Source organism: Xenopus laevis, chromosome 4S (assembly GCF_017654675.1).
Source record: "Xenopus laevis strain J_2021 chromosome 4S, Xenopus_laevis_v10.1, whole genome shotgun sequence".
Lineage (NCBI taxonomy): Eukaryota > Metazoa > Chordata > Amphibia > Anura > Pipidae > Xenopus > Xenopus laevis.
The window spans coordinates 123649123-123675879 of NC_054378.1; the positions used below are offsets into that span (position 1 = coordinate 123649123).

A 26757-nucleotide genomic window follows, 5' to 3' on the forward strand; every position below is an offset into this window, starting at 1 on the left:
TTTTGTTACAACAGCACCACCTGCTGGTCAGTTTCTGACCACCAAGTAGTCAAGGAAGTTGTCAGGAGAAAGAAAGAGGCTGCTCTGATGTTCTTCTGCTTAGGAATAAAATTAGAAACCTTTCTCAAATCTTTCCTAAGCAGAAGAACATCAGAGCAGCCTCTTTCTCCTGACAACTTCCTTGACTACTTGGTGGTCAGACTGGTGGAAAACTGACCAGCAGGTGGTGCTGTTGTAACAAAATTCATTCATATTAACAGCACATGTATCCCTTAATATCTTAGAATTAAAAATAAATAATGAATGTACATTGCAAAAGTGCTTAGAATAGCCCCCTCTTCAAGTTTACATTCACTAATTTTTAAGGTTTACTTATCCTTTAAGCTTTAAATATTAGAAATTCACTGCAAACTCCCAAATCTTCCTTCCACAGAGGGCGAAGTAATGCGTGAAAACCCGATCCATAATGATGACTTGCCATATACAGGAATAAGAATGTCACTGTTAATCCAACCCATTTAGAGATTTCAGCGACAGGCTGCTAAAGGTTATACAATGGAGATGCCAAATACTGTTCTTGAATCCCCCTCCCCCAACCTGGGCTCATTTATGGTTAGGGATAGCTCTCATTGCTGGGACCCTACACCCAACCCAAGAAGTAATTTTTTTTTTTTTTTTTGGAGTAGAGGAACTTGTATATAATGGTGTACTGTATATAGTTAGAATTAATGATTAGAATAGCACCCTAATCTTGTTTTCAAAGTTTACTTATCCTTTAATGTCTCTGCTCGTCCGTTTTCTGTTCCAGACTGATGGCAGCAGGTACAGCCCATACCATTGTATTGCTGGGAGTCTGGGACCCCCATGTAGCACCCATTGTTTTGGGAATGTGTTACATAAGGTATGAGAGCACCCAACTGCAGCTTGGCTTTGTAAACACTCATTCACTTTTGCACTGGATTCTGTTTATGATTCAGCTCAGTGTATTAGATACAGACGGACTCCCTGCCTGCCACTGAGTGGGCTGGATAACAGATCTGAAGGTGTGCAGCCATATCCTATCATCTTTATTCACTTATACTTGTAATTCAGATCTTGTGTACAGATGAACATTTGTAACTAAATGGGGACAGGTCCTATATATATATGTATTTGTAGGAAGTGGAGGCACTCACTGGTCTGAATATTGATGAATTTATTACGTTTTTCACATGTTCCCCCCCACATCAACGCGTTTCGGTTCCTTTTGAACCGTCGTCAGAATATATATATATATACACACACACACGACAAAATTTCCTGGGCCCCCTGTGCTGCACCCACCGCAAGCCCCACCTACAGGTCCGTCCTCCCCACCACACAGTAAAAAAACAAAAAACAAAAAAATATTGGTGGCTAGGGTTCCCACATGTTAATAAAAAGATATTGGTGGTCAGGGCCCCCCATAAAAAAAAAATATTGGTGGCTAGGACCCCACATGAGAAAAAAAATTGGTGGCCAGCCCCCCCCCCCCACATTATGAGTAAATTGGTGGCCAGGGCCCCTTAAACATCCATGCCTTCCCGAAGTCAGTCAGAAGTGTGGCGTGGCCGGGCCCCCCTTACCCTCGGGGCCCCCTACAACTCTCCCCCCCGATGGCTGCCCTGCTCATGGGCCCAAGTTGGCCCAGACATGCTGCACCTTAAAACAATGAATTGCGATGCTGCGCTCACACATGCACGCTGTTCGAGTATGCATGCATCGCAACTATCTGGGCTACAGGCCAGGGAATTGGAGGTAGTGAGGAGGTCTATAGTCCACGAAAGCACTCACAGCAGATGCCATCCAGCGTGTATCAAAAGATTTATTGGTGCATGGTGTATTAACGCGTTTCGCCTCACCTGCCGTTGTCGGGCAACGCATTTCGGCTCACCTGCCGATGTCAGGATGAGCCGAAACGCGGCGATACACCATGCACAAATAAATAATCTTTTGATACACGCTGCGTGGCGTCTGCTGTGAGTGCTTTCGTGGACTGTAATAATTATTGATTGGTTAACCCCAGCAATTGATTATTTGAATGGTGAGTGCCGATAACCTCTACATATATATATATATATATATATATATATATATATATTATATATATATATATATATATATATATATAATATATATATAGAGATATATAGATATATATATATATATTGTCATTGTTTAGATTAAAACTATATACAATATTACATTTACATTATGATACAGGTCCCTGTGAGGACCGAAACGTCGATCTAATAAATAAGTTATTGTTTGAGAAATTCTGGTGTGCTTCAGCATTTCTCTTTGGATATTATTATGGATATTCTCTATAGATATTTTTATGAACAGCACCCAGGTTTGTGTCCTTGTAAGTGTGTGCCTAATACTGTAACCCAATAGGCTGGTTTTGCTTCCAATAAGGATTAATTATATCTTAGTTGGGATCAAGTACAAGCGACTGTTTTATTATTACACAGAAAAAGGAAATCTGTACATTTTGTTTATTTGGATTAAATGTCTATGGAAGACGGCCTTCTGGTCATTCGGAGCTTTCTAGATAACCGGTTTTTGGATAACAGATCTCATACCCGTAGTTACAATTTAAAAAACACATATATATTTGTTTACTTTTAAAATGTTACCCTAAAATACACCATTTCATTTTTGGGAAGCTGTCGGATGATGTGATTTAAGTGTTTTAGACTTGACTAAACACAGAAGCAAGAATGTGCCAGTAAGAGAGTCCATTTCATATAAATGTCTGGTCTATATTCCCAGCCTGGATACCGACCTCCTATTTCAAAAGGAAAAAAAAAAACCCTTATAAATAAATAAAAAATAAAACATTGTTTTCAGTTGGAGCGAAGCCCCGCTAGCATGTGCCCGTGTCCATTGTGCATCTTTTTCATTGGTCCTATAAAACGGACAGGCGTCTCTCATCAAAGGGGAAATATCTCACTTTAATTGTTAGCCCAGTCTCTCTCAATCCAAGGGAGCATTTGAGATTCTGTCCAAGTGTTCAATTTGTGAGGCCGCTGAGGTCTGAATTCTGTTCCCCAGCCTGTAGTCTGCTGCAGCACAAGTCAGCAGAGCTAATGCAGATAGATTTCTGTCTCTCCTCTCTCTCGTTCCCCCTCTTTTTTTTTTTTTCATCCTTTCCTGCTCTCCCTTTCCATCTCTCTCTCTCGCCGTCTCACACTCAGCCTTTGATTCCTTATAAACCGGCTGCTGAGTGGGAATGCTGGAGCGGCTCTTGCAGCACAGATGGCTCCATTAGGAATGATCTACCTTGGGATTTTTCTTAGATGAACGTGGCATTTGTGTGCTAATCATTATTTCTCCCTTGTTGCTGTTTTCCAGGACTCCCGGTCCCAAAGAAGAGCCCAAAGTCGGTAAGTCGGATTCCTATTTTATTGGCTGATTTTGTAGAATTGCTGCTGGATGGGCAGTTGTTTGATACAATAAGAGGATGAATGTTGTGGTTGGTGCTTGTTATCCCTCCGTGCTGCATGATCAGCGGACAGAATGCAGGCAAATTGCACTTCACCGTCAATAACAACAACACGTTAAATCGTTATCTCCTCTCTTTTTAATTATCTTGGGTTACTTTTACAAATTTTGAGATTGGGGGAGAGAAAGCGGCTGCCTTTTTTTTTTTTGGTGGGGAGAATAATCTCATGGCTCCACCTTTTTCCTTCTATTACAGGGTCTTTAACCCCATGGGCACCATATAAGCCAAGTGCATTGAAAGGGTTAACCACCCACCTCCTTCCTGCTGTTTTAAATATATCATTGGCTTTTAATTTTTTATGTTGTTGTTCTGGATTACGTTCAACCTTTTTCACAAAAAAAATAAATACATTTCTCCTTATGTTTAATTTCTTATATAAATGAAAATATTTGTTAAAAAATGTATTTCAGAGCTTTCAGAATTCATTTTTTCTGAAGATGTTGCAGGTGGTGGCAGTCTCGGGACTTGGGCAGCTTCATGTTATTGCTTCTGCACTCACTGTTATCCCGTCTTCTATCCAGGAGAGTGCAGTAAAAGCCAGCTGCTGCCAAAGTCACCTACACTTTATTTTAATGTACACATAAATATTTACACAAGGACCTTTCTTGTAAACTGAGAGACAACTACCAGATTGAAAATATATATATATAGATATAGATATATAGATATATAGATATATAGATATATAGATATATAGATATATATAGATATATAGATATATATAGATATATATAGATATATATAGATATATATAGATATATATAGATATATATAGATATATATAGATCTATATAGATCTATATATATAGATATCTATATATATAGATATCTATATATATAGATATCTATATATATAGATATCTATATATCTATATATATAGATATCTATATATATATCTATATATCTATATATATAGATATCTATATATAAATAAATATATACCATTGTATATATTTTTTTATTATTATTTTATTATTATATATATCTATAAATAAATATATACCATTGTATATATTTTTTTATTATTATTATTTGAGAGAGAGAGAGAATAATTCATAGAATCAATGCGGCTCAAATTTTAGGTTGACCTCCCCCTCCTTTTTTTTTTTTTTAATGCACAGATATATTGGGAAAAGGACTGGGCCTCATTATCTATACAGCCCTGAAGCTTTTCATTCATGAATTATTCACAAGTGCCCCTTGTTTAACGATTGGGTCAGCTTTATTGCTCTTTCCAACATCCCTTCCTTCTGCAGTCACTTAATGGGAAAAAAATAGGTCCTGTTTATTATTATTATATTATTTTTAGAGCGCCAACATATTGTGCAGCGCTGATAGATATTATACCCATTTTTTTTCTTAATGATACTGTCGCTTTAAGGGTAAAGGGTAATCATATTGTGACTGTTTCCTGCAAAGGAGAAGCATCATTTAGGTCTTCTTCTGAATTTTCAAATTAGGGGCTGGAAATACAGGTATAGAACCTGTAATCCAGAATTCTCAGGACCTGGGGTTTCCGGATAACAGATCTTTCTGTAATTTGGATCTTCATACCTCAAGTCTACTAGAAAATCATGTAAACATTAAATAAACCCAATAGGCTGGTTTTGCTTCCAATAAGGATTAATTATATCTTAGTTGGGATCAAGTACAAGCAACTGTTTTATTATTACAGAGAAAAAGGAAATCATTTTTTAAAATTTGGATTATTTGGGTAAAACAGAGTCTATGGGAGGCATCATTTCCATAATTCTGAGCTTTCTGGATAATGGGTTTCCGGACAACTGATCCCATCCCATACAACGTACAGTACGTTTTCGGGAGCTTTCTGATGGGCAGGTCTCAAATAGTAGTAAATTCTTGCCATGTGCCTTTGATAGTCACTGTCCAATTAAAGCTACAATTTTATACAATTAATTTTTTAATTTCTTATTTTATTGACTATAGTTGAATTCAAATCCTGTATAATTGGGATTTTTTCATACATTTTTTGTTTTGCAGTGAAAACCTTGAAATAATTGACTCTGCCAATGGCTGGGGGGCCTCGGAGAGCAGTCACATGACTGGGAGGCCTGTGCTATTGTCAATTTGCATTATCACAACGCAAAAGAATGGCAGTTAGTGAACTCGCAGCCCAGTCACTAAATGTCACATGTAATGCTGATTTTATCGAGGCTTCATTACTTACCCTTTAGTGACGGGATAAAATTGATTCGCATGGTGACAGGCCATCATGTAATCCTGAACCTCGCATTTTTCTAATTAATTGCTCAATTTAACATTTGAAATGATGATAGGATAAATTAATAACTTTTTAAAATTCAGTATTAATTTTATATACAACACTTCTATTAATTTCTGGCAGTTGTGCTACAGCAGGGTCACCGCTGTGTGTAGCTCATGTTCATGCCCAGTCATTACATTCCGCTGTTCGATCCCACTATCGACCTGAAGGGGCAGACCCCGATTCAATGACGTTTTCTCTCGTCTGAACAGACAACATAGTAATTTCCATGGCAACTGCCAGGAAACGTGACACTGATGCAGCAAACTGAAGGGGGAATAGAGCAAAAAACCCACAAATTCCACAATATTTAAATCAAAATGTAATGGACAAGAGACTGATGAGCTTTAATTTTGCCTCTCTCTTTGCTCTTCTTTAAAGGAATTTAAAATTTAAAGGGGAACTATCTCGAAAATGAAAATATAATGTAAGCATCAGCATACTGAAATAAGAAGTTTTCTCTTATTTCTCTTGTTTCTCTTCATTCTCTCTTCATGCAGCAGTTGGGTGTCAGATATTCATTGACAGTTATAGATACCAATATATCTTATAGGGGGGCTCCTTTTGCCTAGAAGATGTATTAGAGCTCACTCTATTAAATCACCAGATCATCGTGTCTCTCTACATGCAGGATTTGTGCAAAAGGCAGTTATTTTGTTAGATTTTGTTTGTACTGGAATCAGTTATTTAAATAAGCTCTTAATACATCTGCTAGGAAAGGAAGCCCCCCCTATCAGATATATTGGATCCAACTGTCAATGACGCCCAACTGCTGCATGAAGAGAAACCGATTGTAAAGATAAACTTGGATTATTTCAGAAACAATGCCGAATATTTAACTGAAACTTTCTTATTTCAGTATGATTGAGTTTATATTAAATTGTCATTTTCACGATAATTCCCCTTTAAAAAATGTGTAGTACAGGTATGGGACCTGTTACCCAGAAGGCTCAGGACCTAGGGTTTTCTGGATAAGGGATCTTTTAATAATTATAATTTTCACACCTTAATAATTTCAGATTTTAATAAACCCAATAGTATTGGTTTTCCACTAGAAAGGATTGAAGGGGAACTCCAGCTTCCAAACCAAAATTTGATAAAGAAGCCCCACATAACACAGAGACCCCTAATATACCCATCACAGTTACCTGTTTTTTTGAAAAAGTATGAATAAATGCAATTTTCTATGCTGAAATCCATAGTGGTTCACCTTTGAGAACTTTTAGTATCATATAAAGAGGGATATTCTGAGACAATTTGCAATTGGTTTTCATTTTTTATTATTTGTGGTTTTTGAGTTATTTAGCTTTTTATTCAGCAGATCTTCAATTTGCATTTTAAGCAATCTGGTTGCTAGGGTCCAAATTACCCTAGCTACCATGCATTGATTTGAATAAGCGACTGGATTATGAATAGGAATGGGCCTTAATAGAAGGACGAGTAATAAAAATTAGCAATAACAATATATTTGTAGCCTTACAGAGCAGTTGCTTTTTAGAAGGGGTCGCCCATTTGAAAGTTGCAAAGAGTCAGAAGAAAAAGGCAAATATTTTAAAAAAACTATAAAAAATAATGAAAAGTTGATTAGAACTGGCCATTCTATAACATAATAAAAGTTACATTAAAGGTGAACCACCCCTTCTCTTTCTGCATCATTTGAAATCCTGGCAGAGAAGGAGGGACTAAACACTGATGTTACAAATTGTACCAACTACTCCACAGCTTACAGACAGCATGCAGGAACTACATAACCCACAATGCATTGCACTGGGATATTCTATTCCTTATTGAAATCACATGTGCAGGGAATTGTGGGGTTTGCAGGATGCAGGCTGAGGAAAGATGGCTGTTGATACAAAGTAACAGTAGTCAGCCAGCTCAGCAAAGTAGTCAGACAGATCAGCAGCGGAGCAAGGGGCTAGGCTTAGGGAACTGTTCCATTAAAAATCATGAAAAGTCTGCATATTTTTTAATTGGTGTATATTGCAAAATTGCTTGAAATTATGTTTACTTTTCAAAAAGCTTGTTATGTTTGTGTGGAGTTCCCCTTTAATGATATCTTAGCTGGGATCAAGTACAAGGTACTGTTTTATTATTACATAGAAAAAAATTATGATTTTATTAAAATGGAATCTATGGAAGACATTTCACAATTATTGCAGATGTGAATATGGTTGAAATTTGGTTCCGTTTTTGGTCAAACATTTTTGTATAGGATTCAGTACATGGCAGAACCTAAAAAAATGGATTTGGTGCATCCCTTCTTTCTATAGCACCGGTGTGTATATATTTATCAGTAAGTCCTTTTTTAATGTGTTTAGAAATTCTTATTTTCTAATTAAAATTTAACACCTAAAAAAAACTGGCATCCCAACTGTCGGCGTTAAGGAGATGATTCTTTAAAGATTATCACTGAGGCCACACGTCTTCAATTCTCCTTGAGGCAGACGGAAAAATTGGTACCTCTTCCCTCTCCTCGCTGCCTTACTTTCATTTCTTCTTTCTCAAACCCTCATTCTTTATTTACTTATGAGCCAAAAGACAGCCTTTTCCACATTTGTTGCAGAATCTGTGTTTTTTTTTTTTGTTTTTTTTTTAATGGATTTTTGGATGGAACTTCTATTGGCTGATTTTATGGCTCCCAATATCAATTTATCCGATGCAATTATTTTCCTAAAAACTTAAAGGGATACTGTCATGGGAAAAAAAAATTTTTTCAAAATGAATCAGTTAATAGTGCTGCTCCAGCAGAATTCTGCACTGAAATCCATTTCCCAAAAGAGCAAACAGATTTTTTTTATATTCAATTTTGAAATCTGACATGAGGCAAGACAATTTGTCAATTTCCCAGCTGCCCCCAGTCGTGTGACTTGTGCTCTGATAAACTTCAATCACTCTTTACTGCTGTACTGCAAGTTAGTGATATCACCCCCTCCCTTTTTCCCCCAGGCAGCCAAACAAAAGAACAATGGGAAGGTAACCAGATAGCAGCTCCCTAACACAAGATAACAGCTGCCTGGTAGATCTGAGAACAGCACTCAATAGTAAAAACCCATGTCTCACTGAGACGCATTCAGTTACATTGAGAAGGAAAAACAGCATCCTGCCAGAAAGCATTTCTCTCCTAAAGTGCAGGCACAAGTCACATGTCCAGGGGCAGCTGGGAAATTGACAAAATGTCTAGCCCCATGTCAGATTTCAAAATTGAATATAAAAAAATCTGTTTGCTCTTTTGAGAAATGGATTTCAGTGCAGAATTCTGCTGGAGCAGCACTATTAACTGATTCATTTTCAAAAAACATTTTTTTCCCATGACAGTATCCCTTTAAGCCACATCATGCTGGTAGTTCCAATTCTATATCATTAATTGTGGTCATTGGGAGGGATGGAGAAGTAAAGATGTTGAATTATAAGACCCACATACTTGACCGGTTGTGTCTCGGTCTGTAACCGAAAGACTGGCTCCATTATTTGGCTTCCATTAACCTTATCAATATGTCTTAGTTTTTGCCATCTATTTGTTTTTCTTGAAAGAGTGGAGTATGAGGGCAGAGTTTATTAGTAATTGCTGCCTTGGCTGAGGAAATCTCTGTAGATCTCTGTTAGAATGTTCCATGTAGGACTATGCAGCTAAAGAAAGGACTAGAGCCCACTGCATTCATGGTTATAAAAACCACTATGCATGGGGGATGGCATTTTGTGCAGTTGGTGTTAACACATCCCCCTAATGTACCTGCCCCCCTGTGTTGCTCTATTTCTTTAAGGGGCCCATAAGCTTAAATCAGGGTTATAGATTTATTGTCACAACGTTCATCTTGCCAAGTGCTAGGAGTTCCCAGAAGGCATTTGTTCTGGCATTTGCCATAATGTAAAAGAGGGCTGCTATTTATTTATGAATAACTGAAAGGATGAAGAGAAATATATAGTGCCCCAATCAACGATCCATCATATCTAACAAAAGGCTCTATGTTTGCCTAGGAACAGTAACCCATAGCAACTAATAAGAGGGTGACCAGTAAAATATATTTGATTATTCAAATATCACCATGTTTTATGCACGTGTGTTATGCTGAATAATCCAACCCATGCATGGAAGAAGTTGGCCATTATTGAATGCATCACAGTAATAATGTCACTTCCCAACCCCTTGACTTCACCCAAGCCTTCCATTAAATATTGGTGCAGGTCTGTGTATTGCATCCTCATATAATTACTGTATTGAGGATTCCGGGCCCTGGTCATGGTACACAAAGTCTCTGTCCTTGATGTTCGAGCTTCTTGGGTGTCTACATTTCTTCCAAACCTTGCTCAGATCAGCAGCCAGGCATGAAGAGCCAATGCCAGATTGGGCCTCCTAGGGTCCAACAGAAAACTTGGACCTACAACAATAAGATGTATATAGAGATAAATATTAAATAGGTGTTGCAAATCCCCATTCTAGAGATAAGGGTTTAAGGGAATTGTCTTGGGCTGGTCGCTCATTGGAAGATCTTCATTTACACTGACAACCCAGGTCAACTTTGGGAAAAGCGGACGGAGTCTAGCACGAATATGGAATTGATGTGTGTGTGTGCGTATATGATGGAATCATGATTTATTAACCTATAGAACTGTTGCGCATACAATGTGTATGACTGACTTCCATTCTAGAGATCCTCATACTGTTTCTTTCTCCTTCCATTTGTGCAAGTAAATTAAACAGAACAGACCTCATCCTACATGTTAATACTCAAGATTCAAGAAAGTACCTCTTTGAACTGACGCAAGTATTCTTGTTGTCTTTGTTTCTTTCCAGCAACCACTTGAAAGGAAAGACAGCCAAAATAGCTCGCAGCACAGTGTTTCCAGCCAGCACAGTGGGCACACGGCTTCACCCCTTCACGTCGCGCCTGTGCTCCCCGATTATCCTACTGGCGAGGTGCCCACTCTAGACCAAGCTGATAACTCTGGGCAGAAAAAGCCTGATCCATTTAAAATCTGGGCCCAATCCAGGAGCATGTATGAGAACAGACGTAAGTATTGCCTAGGTTTTGCTTCATTCCCCCTCCTCCCCGCTGTAATTTGTTCTCGTTCTCCCTTTATTTATTTATTTCCCCCTCTGTGTGGCTAAGATTTAGGATTCCCAGTATGTCCGACTGATGGATGTAAGTTTCTTACTGAGAAACGGCTGCAAAGATCAGCACGTATGGAACCTTGATGTAGCCATAGCGCCGGATATATTTTATTTCCAGATAGAATGCAGAGAGGTGCCGCCGCACTATATTAGCTGCTTTACAGGGCATAAATATTGATGGGTTCTGGGTGCCGACTTACTGTGCCTTGTGTATTATTGAGCCTTGTGTATTATTATGCTGACTCCCGCCTGTATGTTTACTATAGGCTCCTACATTATTCTGTTTGAAAACACAAGCTGGTGTGTACATGTTTCTGTAGAGGGATCAAAAACAAGCAGGCAATGGAATATTTTCCAAGTCACTTGTGTAAATCAATCACAGAATAAAGAGTGTTGGATTGGTATTGATGTCTTGTCTGGCCTAACTGGGTGTTAATTTATCATAATCCAGGATACCCATAGAACCAAAGGTAATAGGAAATGCAGCGTCTCTTAAATAAAGACCCAGAACATCAGGATTTTTTCCTTGGTGTAAGATACTTTAGCTGTGAGTTTGTGCTCTTGCTGTAAAAGTTGAGAATCATTAAGGTTTGCCTCTGTTGACTTCCCATTGAGAATAATAGATGGAGCGCATGGTATGTACAGATGATTCCTTTTCTCTGTGTTTGTGTTTATATACAGGGTGCTACTGTATTGTTTCTCTGTGCACAGACATGTATTCTCTGTATATTTGTATTTATCCACTCATTTACAGTAGGGGGGTACATTATCCATTATAATACATGAGTGATACTCAGAGTTCCCTGTATAACTCAGCCTGCAGCCTTGTGCCTTTATATGGTCACAGAACCCCTCAGTGACTTCTAATATCCTTATCATTTACAGTAGGGGGGGACATTATCCCTTATAATACATGAGTGATACTCAGAGCTCCCTGTATAACTCAGCCTGCAGCCTTGTGCCTTTATATGGTCACAGAACCCCTCAGTGACTTCTAATATCCTTATCATTTACAGTAGGGGGTACATTATCCCTTATAATACATGAGTGATACTCAGAGTTCCCTGTATAACTCAGCCTGCAACCTTGTGCCTTTATATGGTCACAGAACAACCCCTCAGTGACTTCTAATATCCTTATCATTTACAGTAGGGGGTACATTATCCCTTATAATACACGAGAGTATTGTTGGGTTCCCTGTCATTTGGCCTATAAGAGAGCAAAGCTTAGCTTATTCTGGATCTGTCATCACTGTGACCAAGCCCACCAACCGTACTCACAATTCCAATGGCAAAATCTGGCAATACTTCTCATATAATCTAATACTATTGTCTCAGAGAGATTATAACCATACTCTGCTGCTTTTCTCTCTTGTATTGATTTTTGTTGTTGGAAGAAGGCAGCCGACATATCACTATTTCTACTTTACTCACTTAATGATAATGACTTTTGGAGACCACCAGAGAGATCAATATGTCTTCAGTTCTTCTAAATGTCCACAGTATTCTGTGAGACGACGACAGGCCCTAACCATTTCTGATGCATGTCTTTGTGACTCCATTTAGAAGCAAATGGTCTACTATGTCTAAGAATTGCATTGTTATTGTGTATTTTGTAATGCTGGATGTATGTTGGAAACAACCCCTAAGGTGAGCCAGGGTAGGAATCCCAGTTATAAGCCCTCTGTAGAGGAGGGGGAGCCCAGGTAACATCAAGTGGACAGATTAAGCCAATGGCAAGATCAGCTGTGGCCCCAGTAAGATGGTTCATGTTGTATGGTATGGCCCAACGTGAGTGATAATAGTGAGTAGGAGTAGGATGTGTAGGACTAGTCCTGAGCTGGAAGATCAGTCATGCTTTATTGTTCTGGACATAAGACAACCAGGGAAAGAGACATCTTTAGAAAGTGGTCTCCAAGATGCATATGGAAACTTTGCATTGCGGATGTTCCCAGGCCATGGGAGGAAGTATAGAGACTTGTTTGAGGAGCTGAAGAGTAACAGTCACTACCTTTTTCCCAAGTGGTGCTTCCAAACCTGTGTACTCCCCCCAGAGCAGCATTGTGTCACCTTTTCTCCTGTTCCCAGGAACCCCTTGAATTCATTCAAGCTTTGTGCATTTGTACTTGGGAGTGGAGGAAAGTACCCCGGGCCACACTTTTTTTTAAGATGTGATGAGGTGCAATGGCCAAGATGAGGGTTGAGTCCAGTGTCTGACAGGGGTAACTGGGTCCCATTATAAAGCATATGCCACTTGGCAGCCAATAAACTGTCAACTTTAATCAGTTGAGGCCAGTGAGAATAATAAAGGCTAGTTTAGCAAGCAGTACAGCCTTTTAATTACCCAATTGTGGCAGATAAAGTCGAGTTACTTGTTGCACCTGCGCCAATGTGATTTTTGCATGAAATAAAAACAAAAATAGCACTTTAAGTACATAATTCAAATCCGAGGTGAGAATGTTGTGTCATGTTATTATAGAAACCGTGACACGTTCTAACTCGGCGCAGTAACTGCGCGGCTGTGAATGTGCCATTCCCACAGGATTCGCTCCCCAAAGCCTTTAATTAGGAAGATCCCGAAAAAAACCAGGCACAGCGTCCTGAGAATTTCGGGAAATGCAAGCGGCAGAATAACCGCTTTGCAGCAAAAACACAAATATTCATTTCAGCTTTAACACCAGGGCTCATTCTAGAAACTGAGGCTGAAAAAGATCCAATACATCAAACCCAACAATTCCAATGTTTCATCATATTCCAGCAATCTGCATTTTGTCTGTAATGTCTCTGTAAAGGGAAACACTCATTTATCCCCTGGGACCAATAGACTGTATGTGCTACAGAGAGGCAGGTTTGGCTCATTAGGAAAATAGTGTTTTAATTGAGACTTTTCCCCCTTTCCCAGGTTGTGGCTTGTGGCATTGGAGCCACGTAATGAGGATTTATGGGCTTCAAAAGGCATTTTGAAATATAGCAACTGCTGCTTCTTGTAATAGGCTTTGTGCAATGCCTGGAATTACATTAATACTGAGTATCACTGCAGTGTTCCCTATAGAAATGGCTTGGTAAAATCAGGGCTGCTTATGGTGGACCAGAAAAATACTCTAAAGTAGCTGAGCAAAAATATATGGTCCATTATCTATTAGCTGTCCCAGCACCCACATTCAGGGTGCAGTTTATTCGACAATCAAAGGGCAACAGGTTATACTGATGCAATGTATTAACTGAGCTATTTTACAATAAGAATGTTCTACTGGAATAACTTGTAATCAGGATCACTGAAGTTTCTTCTTACATTCTCTATGTGAATTACGTTTCCAGAGACTATTATATTACTGTTACTATAGGCACCATCTCTCCCTACTATACCTGCTATCCCACAGTCACACTCCCTTCCCAGAGACTATTATCCACTGTTACTATAGGCACCATCTCTCCCTACTATACCTGCTATCCCACAGTCACACTCCCTTCCCAGAGACTATTATCCCACTGTTACTATAGGCACCATCTCTCCCTACTATACCTGCTATCCACAGTCACACTCCCTTCCAGAGACTATTATCCCACTGTTACTATAGGCACCATCTCTCCCTACTATACCTGCTATCCCACAGTCACACTCCCTTCCCAGAGACTATTATCCCACTGTTACTATAGGCACCATCTCTCCCTACTATACCTGCTATCCCACAGTCACACTCCCTTCCCAGAGACTATTATCCCACTGTTACTATAGGCACCATCTCTCCCTACTATACCTGCTATCCCACAGTCACACTCCCTTCCCAGAGACTATTATCCCACTGTTACTATAGGCACCATCTCTCCCTACTATACCTGCTATCCCACAGTCACACTCCCTTCCCAGAGACTATTATCCCACTGTTACTATAGGCACCATCTCTCCCTACTATACCTGCTATCCCACAGTCACACTCCCTTCCCAGAGACTATTATCCCACTGTTACTATAGACACCATCTCTCCCTACTATACCTGCTATCCCACAGTCACACTCCCTTCCCAGAGACTATTATCCACTGTTACTATAGACACATCTCTCCCTACTATACCTGCTATCCCACAGTCACACTCCCTTCCCAGAGACTATTATCCACTGTTACTATAGGCACCATCTCTCCCTACTATACCTGCTATCCCACAGTCACACTCCCTTCCCAGAGACTATTATCCACTGTTACTATAGACACCATCTCTCCCTACTATACCTGCTATCCCACAGTCACACTCCCTTCCCAGAGACTATTATCCCACTGTTACTATAGGCACCATCTCTCCCTACTATACCTGCTATCCCACAGTCACACTCCCTTCCCAGAGACTATTATCCCACTGTTACTATAGGCACCATCTCTCCCTACTATACCTGCTATCCCACAGTCACACTCCCTTCCCAGAGACTATTATCCACTGTTACTATAGGCACCATCTCTCCCTACTATACCTGCTATCCCACAGTCACACTCCCTTCCCAGAGACTATTATCCACTGTTACTATAGACACCATCTCTCCCTACTATACCTGCTATCCCACAGTCACACTCCCTTCCCAGAGACTATTATCCCACTGTTACTATAGGCACCATCTCTCCCTACTATACCTGCTATCCCACAGTCACACTCCCTTCCCAGAGACTATTATCCCACTGTTACTATAGGCACCATCTCTCCCTACTATACCTGCTATCCCACAGTCACACTCCCTTCCCAGAGACTATTATCCACTGTTACTATAGGCACCATCTCTCCCTACTATACCTGCTATCCCACAGTCACACTCCCTTCCCAGAGACTATTATCCACTGTTACTATAGACACCATCTCTCCCTACTATACCTGCTATCCCACAGTCACACTCCCTTCCCAGAGACTATTATCCCACTGTTACTATAGACACATCTCTCCCTACTATACCTGCTATCCCACACTCACACTCCCTTCCCAGAGACTATTATCCCACTGTTACTATAGGCACCATCTCTCCCTACTATACCTGCTATCCCACAGTCACACTCCCTTCCCAGAGACTATTATCCCACTGTTACTATAGACACCATCTCTCCCTACTATACCTGCTATCCCACAGTCACACTCCCTTCCCAGAGACTATTATCCCCACGACTACAGCAACTTTTAACATTTCTTTTTCTCCCAGTTCCAGACTTTCAAGAGCATGATGTATTCTTGTGGCGAAAGGAAACTGGATTTGGGTTTCGAATTCTTGGTGGAAATGAGCCTGGAGAACCAGTAAGTCATTCTACTCCGTTGAAGATATAGTTAATTATCAACTACCAAAACCACCAAGAATTTTATATTTAAGGAATAAGGTTGTATTTATGCAACAAGGTGTTATCATCTTATTATATCTCTATTAATAAGATGTCAACATTACCCTTAATCGGGGCAGGCAATAGAAATGGAACTGGCGGCTGGAGGCACCGCTGGAGTCTGAATTTAACTCTGATGGGTTCATCTCTTTGGGTATATTTTTTATTTTGGAGGTCCATCAAATGCTGATAGAGAAAATGGGTTTGGCATGTTCAGCATTGTTTCTGGAGCTGAGGAAAAACCATGTGCTCATTATGATTTAAAATAGACAAGCTGTGCCGGTACAGTGTTTGTCCTGTATTGTGAAGGATCAAACTGGATCAATTAAATCTGTTTCTCACCCCTAATAACTATGTATCACAGGCTAAATGGAATAAATGCTCTAGAAATTGGAGATTAAAGGCTTTTGCCTAATTTCTCAAAATAAAATGAGTGTCTATAGCAAGTCATTATTTTGCATACTAAATAAAAGAATATTCTAGCACGTTGGTTTTCATGGCAACAGGAATATGATGAGAGTATTGTTTCGAAAAATCTTCCCCAAAGAACCGCCGGCTGCAGCGTTTTAATTGTGTACCTTATGCTGCTGCTTGTTTGGAGCTAGATTTTTTTATTTGTCCTCGTTTGGCCAAATATTGGATTCTTCACGATGGAACACGAAACGGGATCCAAGCAGTCGTTTGTATATTTAATTGTGAGGATAACTGACAAAACTTGCCTCATTCATCGGACTAAGGGGTTAAACATTAAGGATTTAGCCAAATCACAAACTTACTAAATAAAAATGTGTTGGGTGCTAAAAATTTGCCTTTAAGGAAAGGAATGCAGTTGAATATATCCAATTAGCAGTACAGATTCGTCTACAACCATCTCTATTCTTTAACAGCATTATAAAAATGTAATTTAAATAAAAATAAATACTTAGCTCTTCCAAGTACTGTTTGCAATTTACATAAATATTTTTTTTCTTTTGTAGTTTTCAGTGTACAGGAATGGGATCCGTTATCAGGAATCCTGTTATCCAGGAAGCTCAGAATTACGGAAAGGCCGTCTCCCATAGACTCCATTTTATCCAACTAATCCAAATTTAAAAAAATGATTTCCTTTTTCTCTGTAATAATAAAACAGTAGCTTGTACTTGATCCCAACTAAGATATAATTAATCCTTATTGGAAGCAAAACCAGCCTATTGGGGTTATTAAAATTTGAAATTATTAAGGTGTGGAAATTATTGAAAGATCCCTTATCCTGAGCATTCTGGAAAACAGGTCCCATACCTGTACTACACATTTTCCAAATTTTAAAATGCTTTAAAGGGATACTGTCATGGGAAAAAAAAAAATTACAAAATGAATCAGTTAATAGTGCTGCTCCAGCAGAATTCTGCACTGAAATCCATTTCTCAAAAGAGCAAACAGATTTTTTTTATATTCAATTTTGAAATCTGACATGGGGCTAGACAAATTGTCAATTTCCCAGCTGCCCCATGTCATGTGACTTTTGCTTTGATAAACTTCCATCACTCTTTACTGCTGTACTGCAAGTTGGAGTGATATCACCCCCTCCCTCCCCCTCCCCCCAGCAGCCAAACAACAGAACAATGGGAAGGTAACCAGATAACAGCTCCCTAACACAAGATAACAGCTGCCTGGTAGATCTAAGAACAACACTCAATAGTAAAAACCCATGTCTCACTGAGACACATTCAGTTACATTGAGAAGGAAAAACAGCAGCCTGCCAGAAAGCATTTCTCTCCTAAAGTCACATGACCAGGGGCAGCTGGGAAATTGACAAAATGTCTTACATTATATATAAATATAAAAGTATTAAACGTCATTCAACTTTTAATTTATCAACTGTTCATTTGTCTCTGGACAGATCTTCATAGGTCACATTGTGCCAGTGGGTTCAGCAGATGCCGACGGGAGATTGCGTTCTGGCGACGAGCTGATCTGCGTGGATGGAACAGCGGTTGTTGGAAAATCTCACCAACTTGTCGTGCAGCTTATGCAACAGGCAGCAAAGCAAGGCCACGTCAATTTAACTATCAGACGCAAAACTATCTATCCAGGTGCGTACAGTACAGATATCCATCCTTCTACTGAATTGTGCTTAGTACAGGGAATACCTATGCTGCCATAGTTTTATGGGATCTCTCTGTACAGACTATGAGCAAATTTAGGGACTGTTCCTGCTGAATTGTGCTTAGTACAGGGAATACCTATGCTGCCATAGTTTTATGGGATCTCTCTGTACAGACTATGAGCAGATTTAGGGGCTGTTCCTGCTGAATTGTGCTTAGTACAGGGAATACCTATGCTGCCATAGTTTTATGGGATCTCTCTGTACAGACTATGACCAAACTTAGGGGACTGTTCCTGCTGAATTGTGCTTAGTACAGGGAATACCTATGCTGCCATAGTTTTATGGGATCTCTCTGTACAGACTATGACCAAACTTAGGGGACTGTTCCTGCTGAATTGTGCTTAGTACAGGGAATACCTATGCTGCCATAGTTTTATGGGATCTCTCTGTACAGACTATGACCAAACTTAGGGGACTGTTCCTGCTGAATTGTGCTTAGTACAGGGAATACATATGCTGCCATAGTTTTATGGGATCTCTCTGTACAGACTATGAGCAAACTTAGGGACTGTTCCTGCTGAATTGTGCTTAGTACAGGGAATACCTATGCTGCCATCGTTTTATGGGATCTCTCGGTACAGACTATGAGCAAATTTAGGGACTGTTCCTGCTGAATTGTGCTTAGTACAGGGAATACCTATGCTGCCATAGTTTTATGGGATCTCTCTGTACAGACTATGAGCAGATTTAGGGGCTGTTCCTGCTGAATTGTGCTTAGTACAGGGAATACCTATGCTGCCATAGTTTTATGGGATCTCTCTGTACAGACTATGAGCAAATTTAGGGGCTGTTCCTGCTGAATTGTGCTTAGTACAGGGGAATGCCTAGACTAGCATAGTTTATAGTATCTTTCTGTACAGGCTATGAGCAAACTTAGGGGGGCATTACTGCTAAATTGTCCTTAATTCAAAGGGAATACCTGTGCTGGTATGTTATATGGTATCATTCTGTTGTATGGGATCAGTATAGAGAAATTCTGGCAGAATCCTGTTGTATTTCACTTTACACATTGTAATCAAACCTATGGCACCATCAGTATTCTTTTAAAAGGGCATCCTGACAATACAGGACAGACATGGGAGAAGGAAAAGAAAGACTATGGTCAGACAGCTGAAAAGAGACTTATAGGCCAGACTGATTCTCCAAGTTACACCTTAGTATAAAGCTTATTTCTTTCCTCTTTTAGTTCCAAAGGCAGAGAATGAAGCTCCTGCATCACCAGCATCATCGCACCATAGCAGCACCCAGCCAGCCTCTCTAACAGAGGAGAAACGGACACCACAGGGCAGCCAGAACTCCTTAAACACTGTTAGTTCAGGCAGCGGCAGCACCAGTGGGATTGGCAGCGGCGGTGGCTGCGGGAGTGGAAATGTCAGCACTGTGGTTCAGCCTTACGATGTTGAGATCCGTCGCGGTGAAAATGAAGGATTTGGATTTGTTATTGTGTCTTCTGTCAGTCGGCCCGAAGCCGGGACAACTTTTGGTAAGTGGAGCAATATCAACATCACCTAGTGGTACTATTGCATGCAGACATGTATAGGATCCATTATTCAGAAAACCCATTATCCAGAAAGCTTTAAATTACTGGAAGGTTGTTTCCCATAGACTCCATTTTAATTCAGTAATTCAAAATGTAAAATTCTATTTGCTTTTCCCCTGTAATAATAAAACAGTAACTTGTACTTGATCCCAACTAAGATATAATTAATCCTTATTGGAAGCAAAACCAGCCTATTGGGTTTATTTAATGTTTAAATGATTTTCTAGTAGACTTAGGGCAGAGACAGAAGAGAAGATTCGGGGAGATTAGTCGCCCGGCGACAAATCACCTATTCTTCGGGTGACTAATCTCCCCGAACTGCCTCCCCGCCGGCTAGAATCTAAATTGCCGGCGGGGTGGCATTCAGAGCTCTTCGTTTTCCGAAGTCGCCCGAAGTCGGAAAACTAATCTTTCCTAGTGCCATCATGCCGGCAATTTAGATTCTAGCTGGCGGGGAGGCAGTTCGCCGGGCAAGTAAATCTCCCCGAATCTTCTTGTCTGTCTGTCTCTGCCCTTAAAGGGCACCTATCACAGCCAAAAGCAAAAACATATTAACAATCTGACCAGTACAAGCTAAACACGTTTAATCAAACTACATATATAGTTTTTTGAAAAAACTGCAGGTTTTAAAAAAAATCCCATACTTTGTCAAATGGGTTCTTTCACTGAGGGAGGCCATACTGAGACTATAACAGAGACTCTAATATGCAAATTTCAGGAGCATGCTCAGATTGTAACACTGCTTTGAGGATTCTACCCAGAATGCCTTGTTTTAGTAAACTCCTCCACTAGAAGTATCAGGAGATTTCCCTCTCTTGTCCCCTGCTGGTGATGTCATTATGCAAATGAAGGGCACACACTAACTTCCAGCAGGTGGCAGCACTACTGAACAGCAGCTAACACACAGGTTTGGCCAGCGCCGATCGGCGCCTTTATGCCGCCTGAGGCGGCCTTCCATTGCCGCCCCAACCCCTCCTCACGGCGCTCACATTTTCTGCGCAGGAGGGGGTCGGGGCGCTGCACGACGCTAGTGCAGAGAGCGCAATTGCGCTCTCTGCACTAGAAGAGCCGAATTTCCGGGTTGAAAACCGGAAATTCGGCTCTTAGTTACCAGGAGCGGCATTTTTGCCGCCCCTGGTAACCAGGGGGGCGCTGCCGCCTGAGGCGAGTGTCTCAACTCGCCTCATTGGTGGAGCGCCCCTGGGTTTGGCTGATTTGAAAATAGCTTAGAAGGGTTGATAAGCAACAAGGAATTTCAACTGAGCATGTGCGAGATTTCAGAGCTTCAGTTGGCTGGGAAGATATAGGTAGGAGGAGCCAGTGAAATCCAAGATGGCTGCTCAGCTAGAACTGCAGGGGAGATAGGGGAGATCTTGCAGAAGGAATAGTGAGCTGATCATTTACATTATACAAACAATTCTAACTGTTTTAAAAATCGGATTTCTTGAACTTTCACATAGTGTATTTACTTAGTAAATGATTTTGGTCATGATTGGTGCCCTTTAAGGTATTGAGATCTAAATTACAGGAAGATCCCTTATCTGCAAAACCCCATGTCTTGAGCATTCTGGATAACAGGTCCCATACTTGTAGCCTAAATCTAAACTGAAGGATGAATACAGGGGCATAACTACAGAGGAAGCAGACCCTGCGGCTGCAGGTGGTCCCAGGAGATATAGGAGCCCCATGAGGCTCTAATTCATATACAATTTCAATAAACATTGCTAAAACCTCTAGACATTTTCAGGCCCTGAAAAATAATTCGCTGTGGGGCCCAGCAACATCTAGTTACACCACTGGATATATATATATTCTTACAAAGTATTTTGCCGGTGGATTTATTCCTTTAAGGAGCCAACGATACATTTTAAGCCCCAGACAACAATAAAATCTGCAATTATTGGCTCCTTTTCTGCACACGCCTGCAGGTTTATGGCCTCAGTGTAAATGTATAGGGAGCAATGAAAACTCGCTTAAATTATATATGAAAAACCAAGTAGCAGATGCAATTTCCTTATTAAGTTCTGTTTTAAATAAAATATACTGCCGGCTGTGCAACAATTTGTAGCCTTTAATCTGAAAATCCCAGGCAGAAATTATTTTTTGATTAAGCACTTTATTTAAGAGCCAGTGTTGCTTTATTAATATTCAACATTTAATTGGTAGCAAACAACTCAGGGCCTGTATGTGCTTTCTGCACCAAACTGGCCACAAAGAGAAAGTCAAGTACTAAAAATGACTTTCAGGAATGTCACTGGGCATTTTCTCCATCATTTTCTTCCATGGTTGGACTGGGCCATTGGGACCCTGGGAAAAAAAACTGGTGGGCGGGGTTTATCTGGAGGGGTGTGGCCTGAGACAGCCATCCCCGGAAGCCCCCTTCCGCTGCTGCAACCCACCTTCAGCCCCACTTGCCAAAATCACCAGACATCATGTCTCTCTACATGCAGAATTTGTGCAAAAGTCCGTTATTTTGTTAGATTTTGCATGTACTGGAATCAGTTATTTGAGTGAGCTCTAATACATCTGCTAGGAAAGGGAACTCCCCTAAAAGATATATTGGATCTAACTGTCAATGAATAGCTGACACCCAACTGCTGAATGAAGAGAAATAGATGCTGAGGGAGGAATAGTGAAGATAAACTTGAGCCATGCATTGATTTTAAGAAGAGACTGGAATAGGAATAGGAGAGGCCTGAATAAAAAGATGAGTAATAAAAAGTGGCAATAATAATAAATGTGTAGCCTTACATTTGTTTTTTAGATGGGGTCAGTGACCCTCCCCCCATTTGAAAGCTGGAAAGAGTCAGAAGGGGAAGGCAAATAATTTGAAATATTTAAAATAAATAATGAAGACCAATTGAAAAGTTGGTTAGAAATGACCAATCTATAACATACTTAAAGTTAATGTAAGGTGAACCACCCCTTTTTAGTACATACCTCCCAAATGTCCAGTTTTTCACGGGACAGTCCCGATTTTGACAGTTCATCCAGCAGTCCTGAGTTTGTTACTGAAATGTCCTGACTTTCTCTTTTGATCTCCCGCACTGAACAGCCAGAAAAAGATACAAAGTTTTTAACTTAATTGGCTTTTGGCAGAGAGCCCACAATACGTGGCAGGTGCACTTAGATACTTTTGTAACAACTTAAGATAAGCAAAGAAGAAATTGTAGCTGTTTAGGAATTGTCGCAGGCGTCAGAATTGTCGCAGGGGTCCAAAATATTTGGACTCCGGCGTCAAAATTCACGTTACGAAAATTTTTCACAGTTTCGTGAATTTTACAGCAAATTCGCAAATTTTCCGGCAAAGCGGGAGAAATTCGCCCATCACTAATGTCTGCGTATTATGTAGACTTTCCATGAAATGGCAACGGTCCCTTTTGTGTGCTAAGAGTTTTAGTACAGATCTAATTAGGGCAATAAATAGAAACGCATGTTGATTACAAGTTTATCAAGGGAACGTATGGTAATAAAGTGTTGGTGCTACTGCATGGACATTTTTATATTGTGTTGTAAAATAAAACTATTTAGCACACTCCCATTTAATTAGAGATTTTAGCTCATGTTCTGCTCCAATGTTTAAAAAGCATTTGGAGGCACATTTATCAAGGGTCAAATTTTCTAATTCATTTTACTTGAAATTCGAATATTTCATTATGTATTAAAAAACTCAAATATGTAAAACTCGGACTGATTTTACCAACCCGCAAACTCAAATCGAATTTGATTCAAATTCGACCAAACACGAGTTGAGTTTTTTTTTCTCCGAAAAAAAAAAAAACTCATGTCAGGAAGACTGCAAACTCCCATTGTCTTATACATGAATTCGGCAGGTTTTAGGTGGCGAATAGTCAAATTCGAATTCTTAAAGGGCCAGACTCTCGAAAGTTGAATTAAAATTTTTGAAAAAAATTCAAATCTAGTTTGGATAATTCCCTAGTCGATTTTGACAGTTTTGACCAAAAAAAAAGTGAAAATTCGAATTTTCGAAAATCTGCCCCTTGGAGTCAAAAATATGTTTTGGGAGCCAGAGCTTCACCAATATGAAGGGACTGTGTCCACTCCATGTGTGTGTCCCTGTACAATCCCCCTGCCCATCCTTTTATAAGCTGCACCAAAATAACTCTCCAAGACATCCCTTGTCCCCCTTATCAGACCAAACAGAGGGGTGCAGTGGCCTTCCTTTCCAAAAGCAGTAGGGGACATTGGAGTGTTTGGTGTCTGCTGGGGTCCCTGACCCAAGGGCCCAACACCCCATCCTCTTTGTGAGCCCTTTATTTGCAAACCTCATCTTGGTGCTGTCTCAAACCATTGAGAGGTCAATGAGGGCTTAGACCCACCAGGAATTCTCCCAGTGTCCCACCAGCCCTGTCCGACCCTGGTAAGAAGAATGGCTCGTCATGACCACTGACTGCCTGGAGAGGGCAGGGTTAGATATTCATTGATATTCATAATATAAATAAATATATTTCCATAATAGCTTTAGGGAACAATTCATCTTCAGCAGTTCTGGAGTGTAAGATTCAAGTGTGTAATAGATTGCTTACCAGAGTCATCTCTGCTATGAGATCTTATATCCTGAAACCCATTAGCCAGAAAAATAAGAAAATCTAGACTAATCGATGTAAGTGATAGGGAACCTTCTCTTTATTGTGTAAAGCCCACGTCTCTCAAAGGTAATTGCGCTTGCCCTAAGCTCTGCCCATTTGTTAATATTCCAATTAGTTGTGTAAATATTTTGATGTTTCATGTTATTAAGATTATAGCAACTCCAATGTAGATTGTGTAAATGTAATGCTAAACCTGCCCAGTGCATGACGTCACAATGGTGCCTATTCTTGTACCTGCACTTTGTACCCTTCTCATGGGAGTCCTCTTGTTGGCTTGCTTTCATGTTCCTTCGGTGGTACCAAAATAACTAAGCACCTGAGGTGAATGGGGGGTTGCCGATATTAAGGGGATGGGGGTAATCTTTCATGCTCGGGAAAGGCATAAACATTGGCAAGTCTAAGTGGGCTGTTTGTATTAGAAAGGCATTGAGCAGAGATGCAGGGAAACATTCTGTAATCCATTGCCAATAAGGAGAGCTCTTACTGCGCTAGCTGAGTTAGAGCAATGAAAGCAAGCCTCTGATTGGCTGCCCCGGATTCATAGACTATATTTTGTTAATACATATATTCAAATCCATTTTTATCCAGGTAATCATTTTGTCAGCCTCTCTTGACTTGCCAATGTTTTTCTGCCGAGCACAACTCTCCTAATACCCTGTTTTTTGGCTTTGGGCGTTATTAACCCTTAACCTTCTTCTCCCTTTTCAATCCTTCTCTCCTGTGCCCTTCCAATATCTTACACCACTTTTAACAAACAAATTTAAAAAAAAAAACCACCACTACAAATACCTAAAGCCGGCAATGCATGTGTGGCCATGCCTCACAAAATAGGTCGGATAATAGAGGGGAGCCCCGCAGATCGTTGTGGCAAGCTAAAAGTGGGGGACCGGATCCTGGCTGTTAACGCATGCTCCATTACCAACAAGTCCCACTCGGACATCGTCAATTTAATAAAGGAAGCGGGGAACACCGTGACTCTGCGCATCATTCCCGGCGATGGTAATGTACAGCTTTGTTGGGTTTTTTTTTCCTCTGTTGAATATTTTATTGAATATTTTATTCCCACTTCAGGAGGAAGTGAATGATAGCCTTCAAATGCAGGAAATGTACTTTATTAGACTGGAGACTTGACAGGGGCTTATCTGCTACTTAATGTATCCTGAGGTGTTTCTGCGGGTGCCCAGACACTTGCTAGGGAATGCTTCGGGCAACATTTCCTAAGTGACACCATTAGCTCAGGGAGCTCTGACTTCAAACACCGTCTGGACATCAAACATACAAGTGTTGACTGCAACACAATATTGAGACATCAGCAAGTTTTGCCTTTGCTTTCCTTGTCTGACCTCCGATGCTAAATGCTGTGCTACTGTGTCTACGTTCCAACAAGAACTTCAGAGGACACTTAGGGTGCTCACCAGGAGCACAAGTGTTGGAGCCCTTGGGGCAGATTTCCCTTTATATAAATGTATAAATAATTGACCTGTGAATAGATCAGGACTGTCCAACATGTGGCCCTTTAGTTGAGTTTCAGCTCTCTCTCAACAACCGCTAAAGACAGGAGATGGAAAATTTAATTTAATACAATCTGGAGAATTAGTCTCCTTAGAGCACCCCACTTCTTTTAAAAACTCGAATCGAATTTGAATAACTCCCTAGTTGAATTTGAGCGTTTTGACCATAATAAAAATTCAAAAACATGAGTTTGAATTTTCAGTTCAACCCTTGATAAATCTGCCCCTTAATATTACCTGTTCCTCTAACATAGGTTGAATGGTATAATTGTCCTGCTAAGTAAAATAAGAACACCCCACCTCCAATGAAAGGAAGGAAGCTAGGAGGACCTTTTGTTCTGGCAAGACAGGACCTATCCTCTAGGACTGGCCAATCCTATAAATGAGCCTGTGCATTGTGGCTTCAAGCCGGTTCTTTAGCCCAGTTACCGATTAATAAAGCCGCTGATGTGTGCAGTTATTTTCCATAGATTTCATCTGCATAAAATATCATGAAAGCATTGGTTACAGCCCTTGGTAAATTACTCTACATGTGGCCCTTTAGTTGAGTTTCAGCTCTCTCTCAACAACCGCTAAAGACAGGAGATGGAAAATTTAATTTAATACAATCTGGAGAATTAGTCTCCGTAGAGCACCCCACTTCTTTTAAACAGACATGGGTAACTATTTTTAATTGTGA

At 40.2% G+C, this 26757-nt stretch overlaps 1 protein-coding gene across 11 annotated transcripts in view; it reads left to right on the top strand.

Moving 5' to 3' along the window:
- magi1.S (membrane associated guanylate kinase, WW and PDZ domain containing 1 S homeolog) overlaps positions 1 to 26757 on the top strand; it is a 300879-nt gene that overhangs the window by 254995 nt on the left and 19127 nt on the right. For 9 of the 11 annotated variants that reach the window (XM_041561777.1, XM_041561778.1, XM_041561781.1 and 6 more), the window contains 6 exons: positions 3376 to 3407; positions 10607 to 10823; positions 16099 to 16190; positions 18151 to 18343; positions 19604 to 19900; positions 25363 to 25566. In XM_041561777.1, the coding sequence (XP_041417711.1) occupies positions 3376 to 3407; positions 10607 to 10823; positions 16099 to 16190; positions 18151 to 18343; positions 19604 to 19900; positions 25363 to 25566 (1035 nt within the window). The remainder of the gene's footprint in view (positions 1 to 3375; positions 3408 to 10606; positions 10824 to 16098; positions 16191 to 18150; positions 18344 to 19603; positions 19901 to 25362; positions 25567 to 26757) is intronic. The other 2 variants (XM_041561779.1, XM_041561780.1) reach the window with 1 other exon arrangement.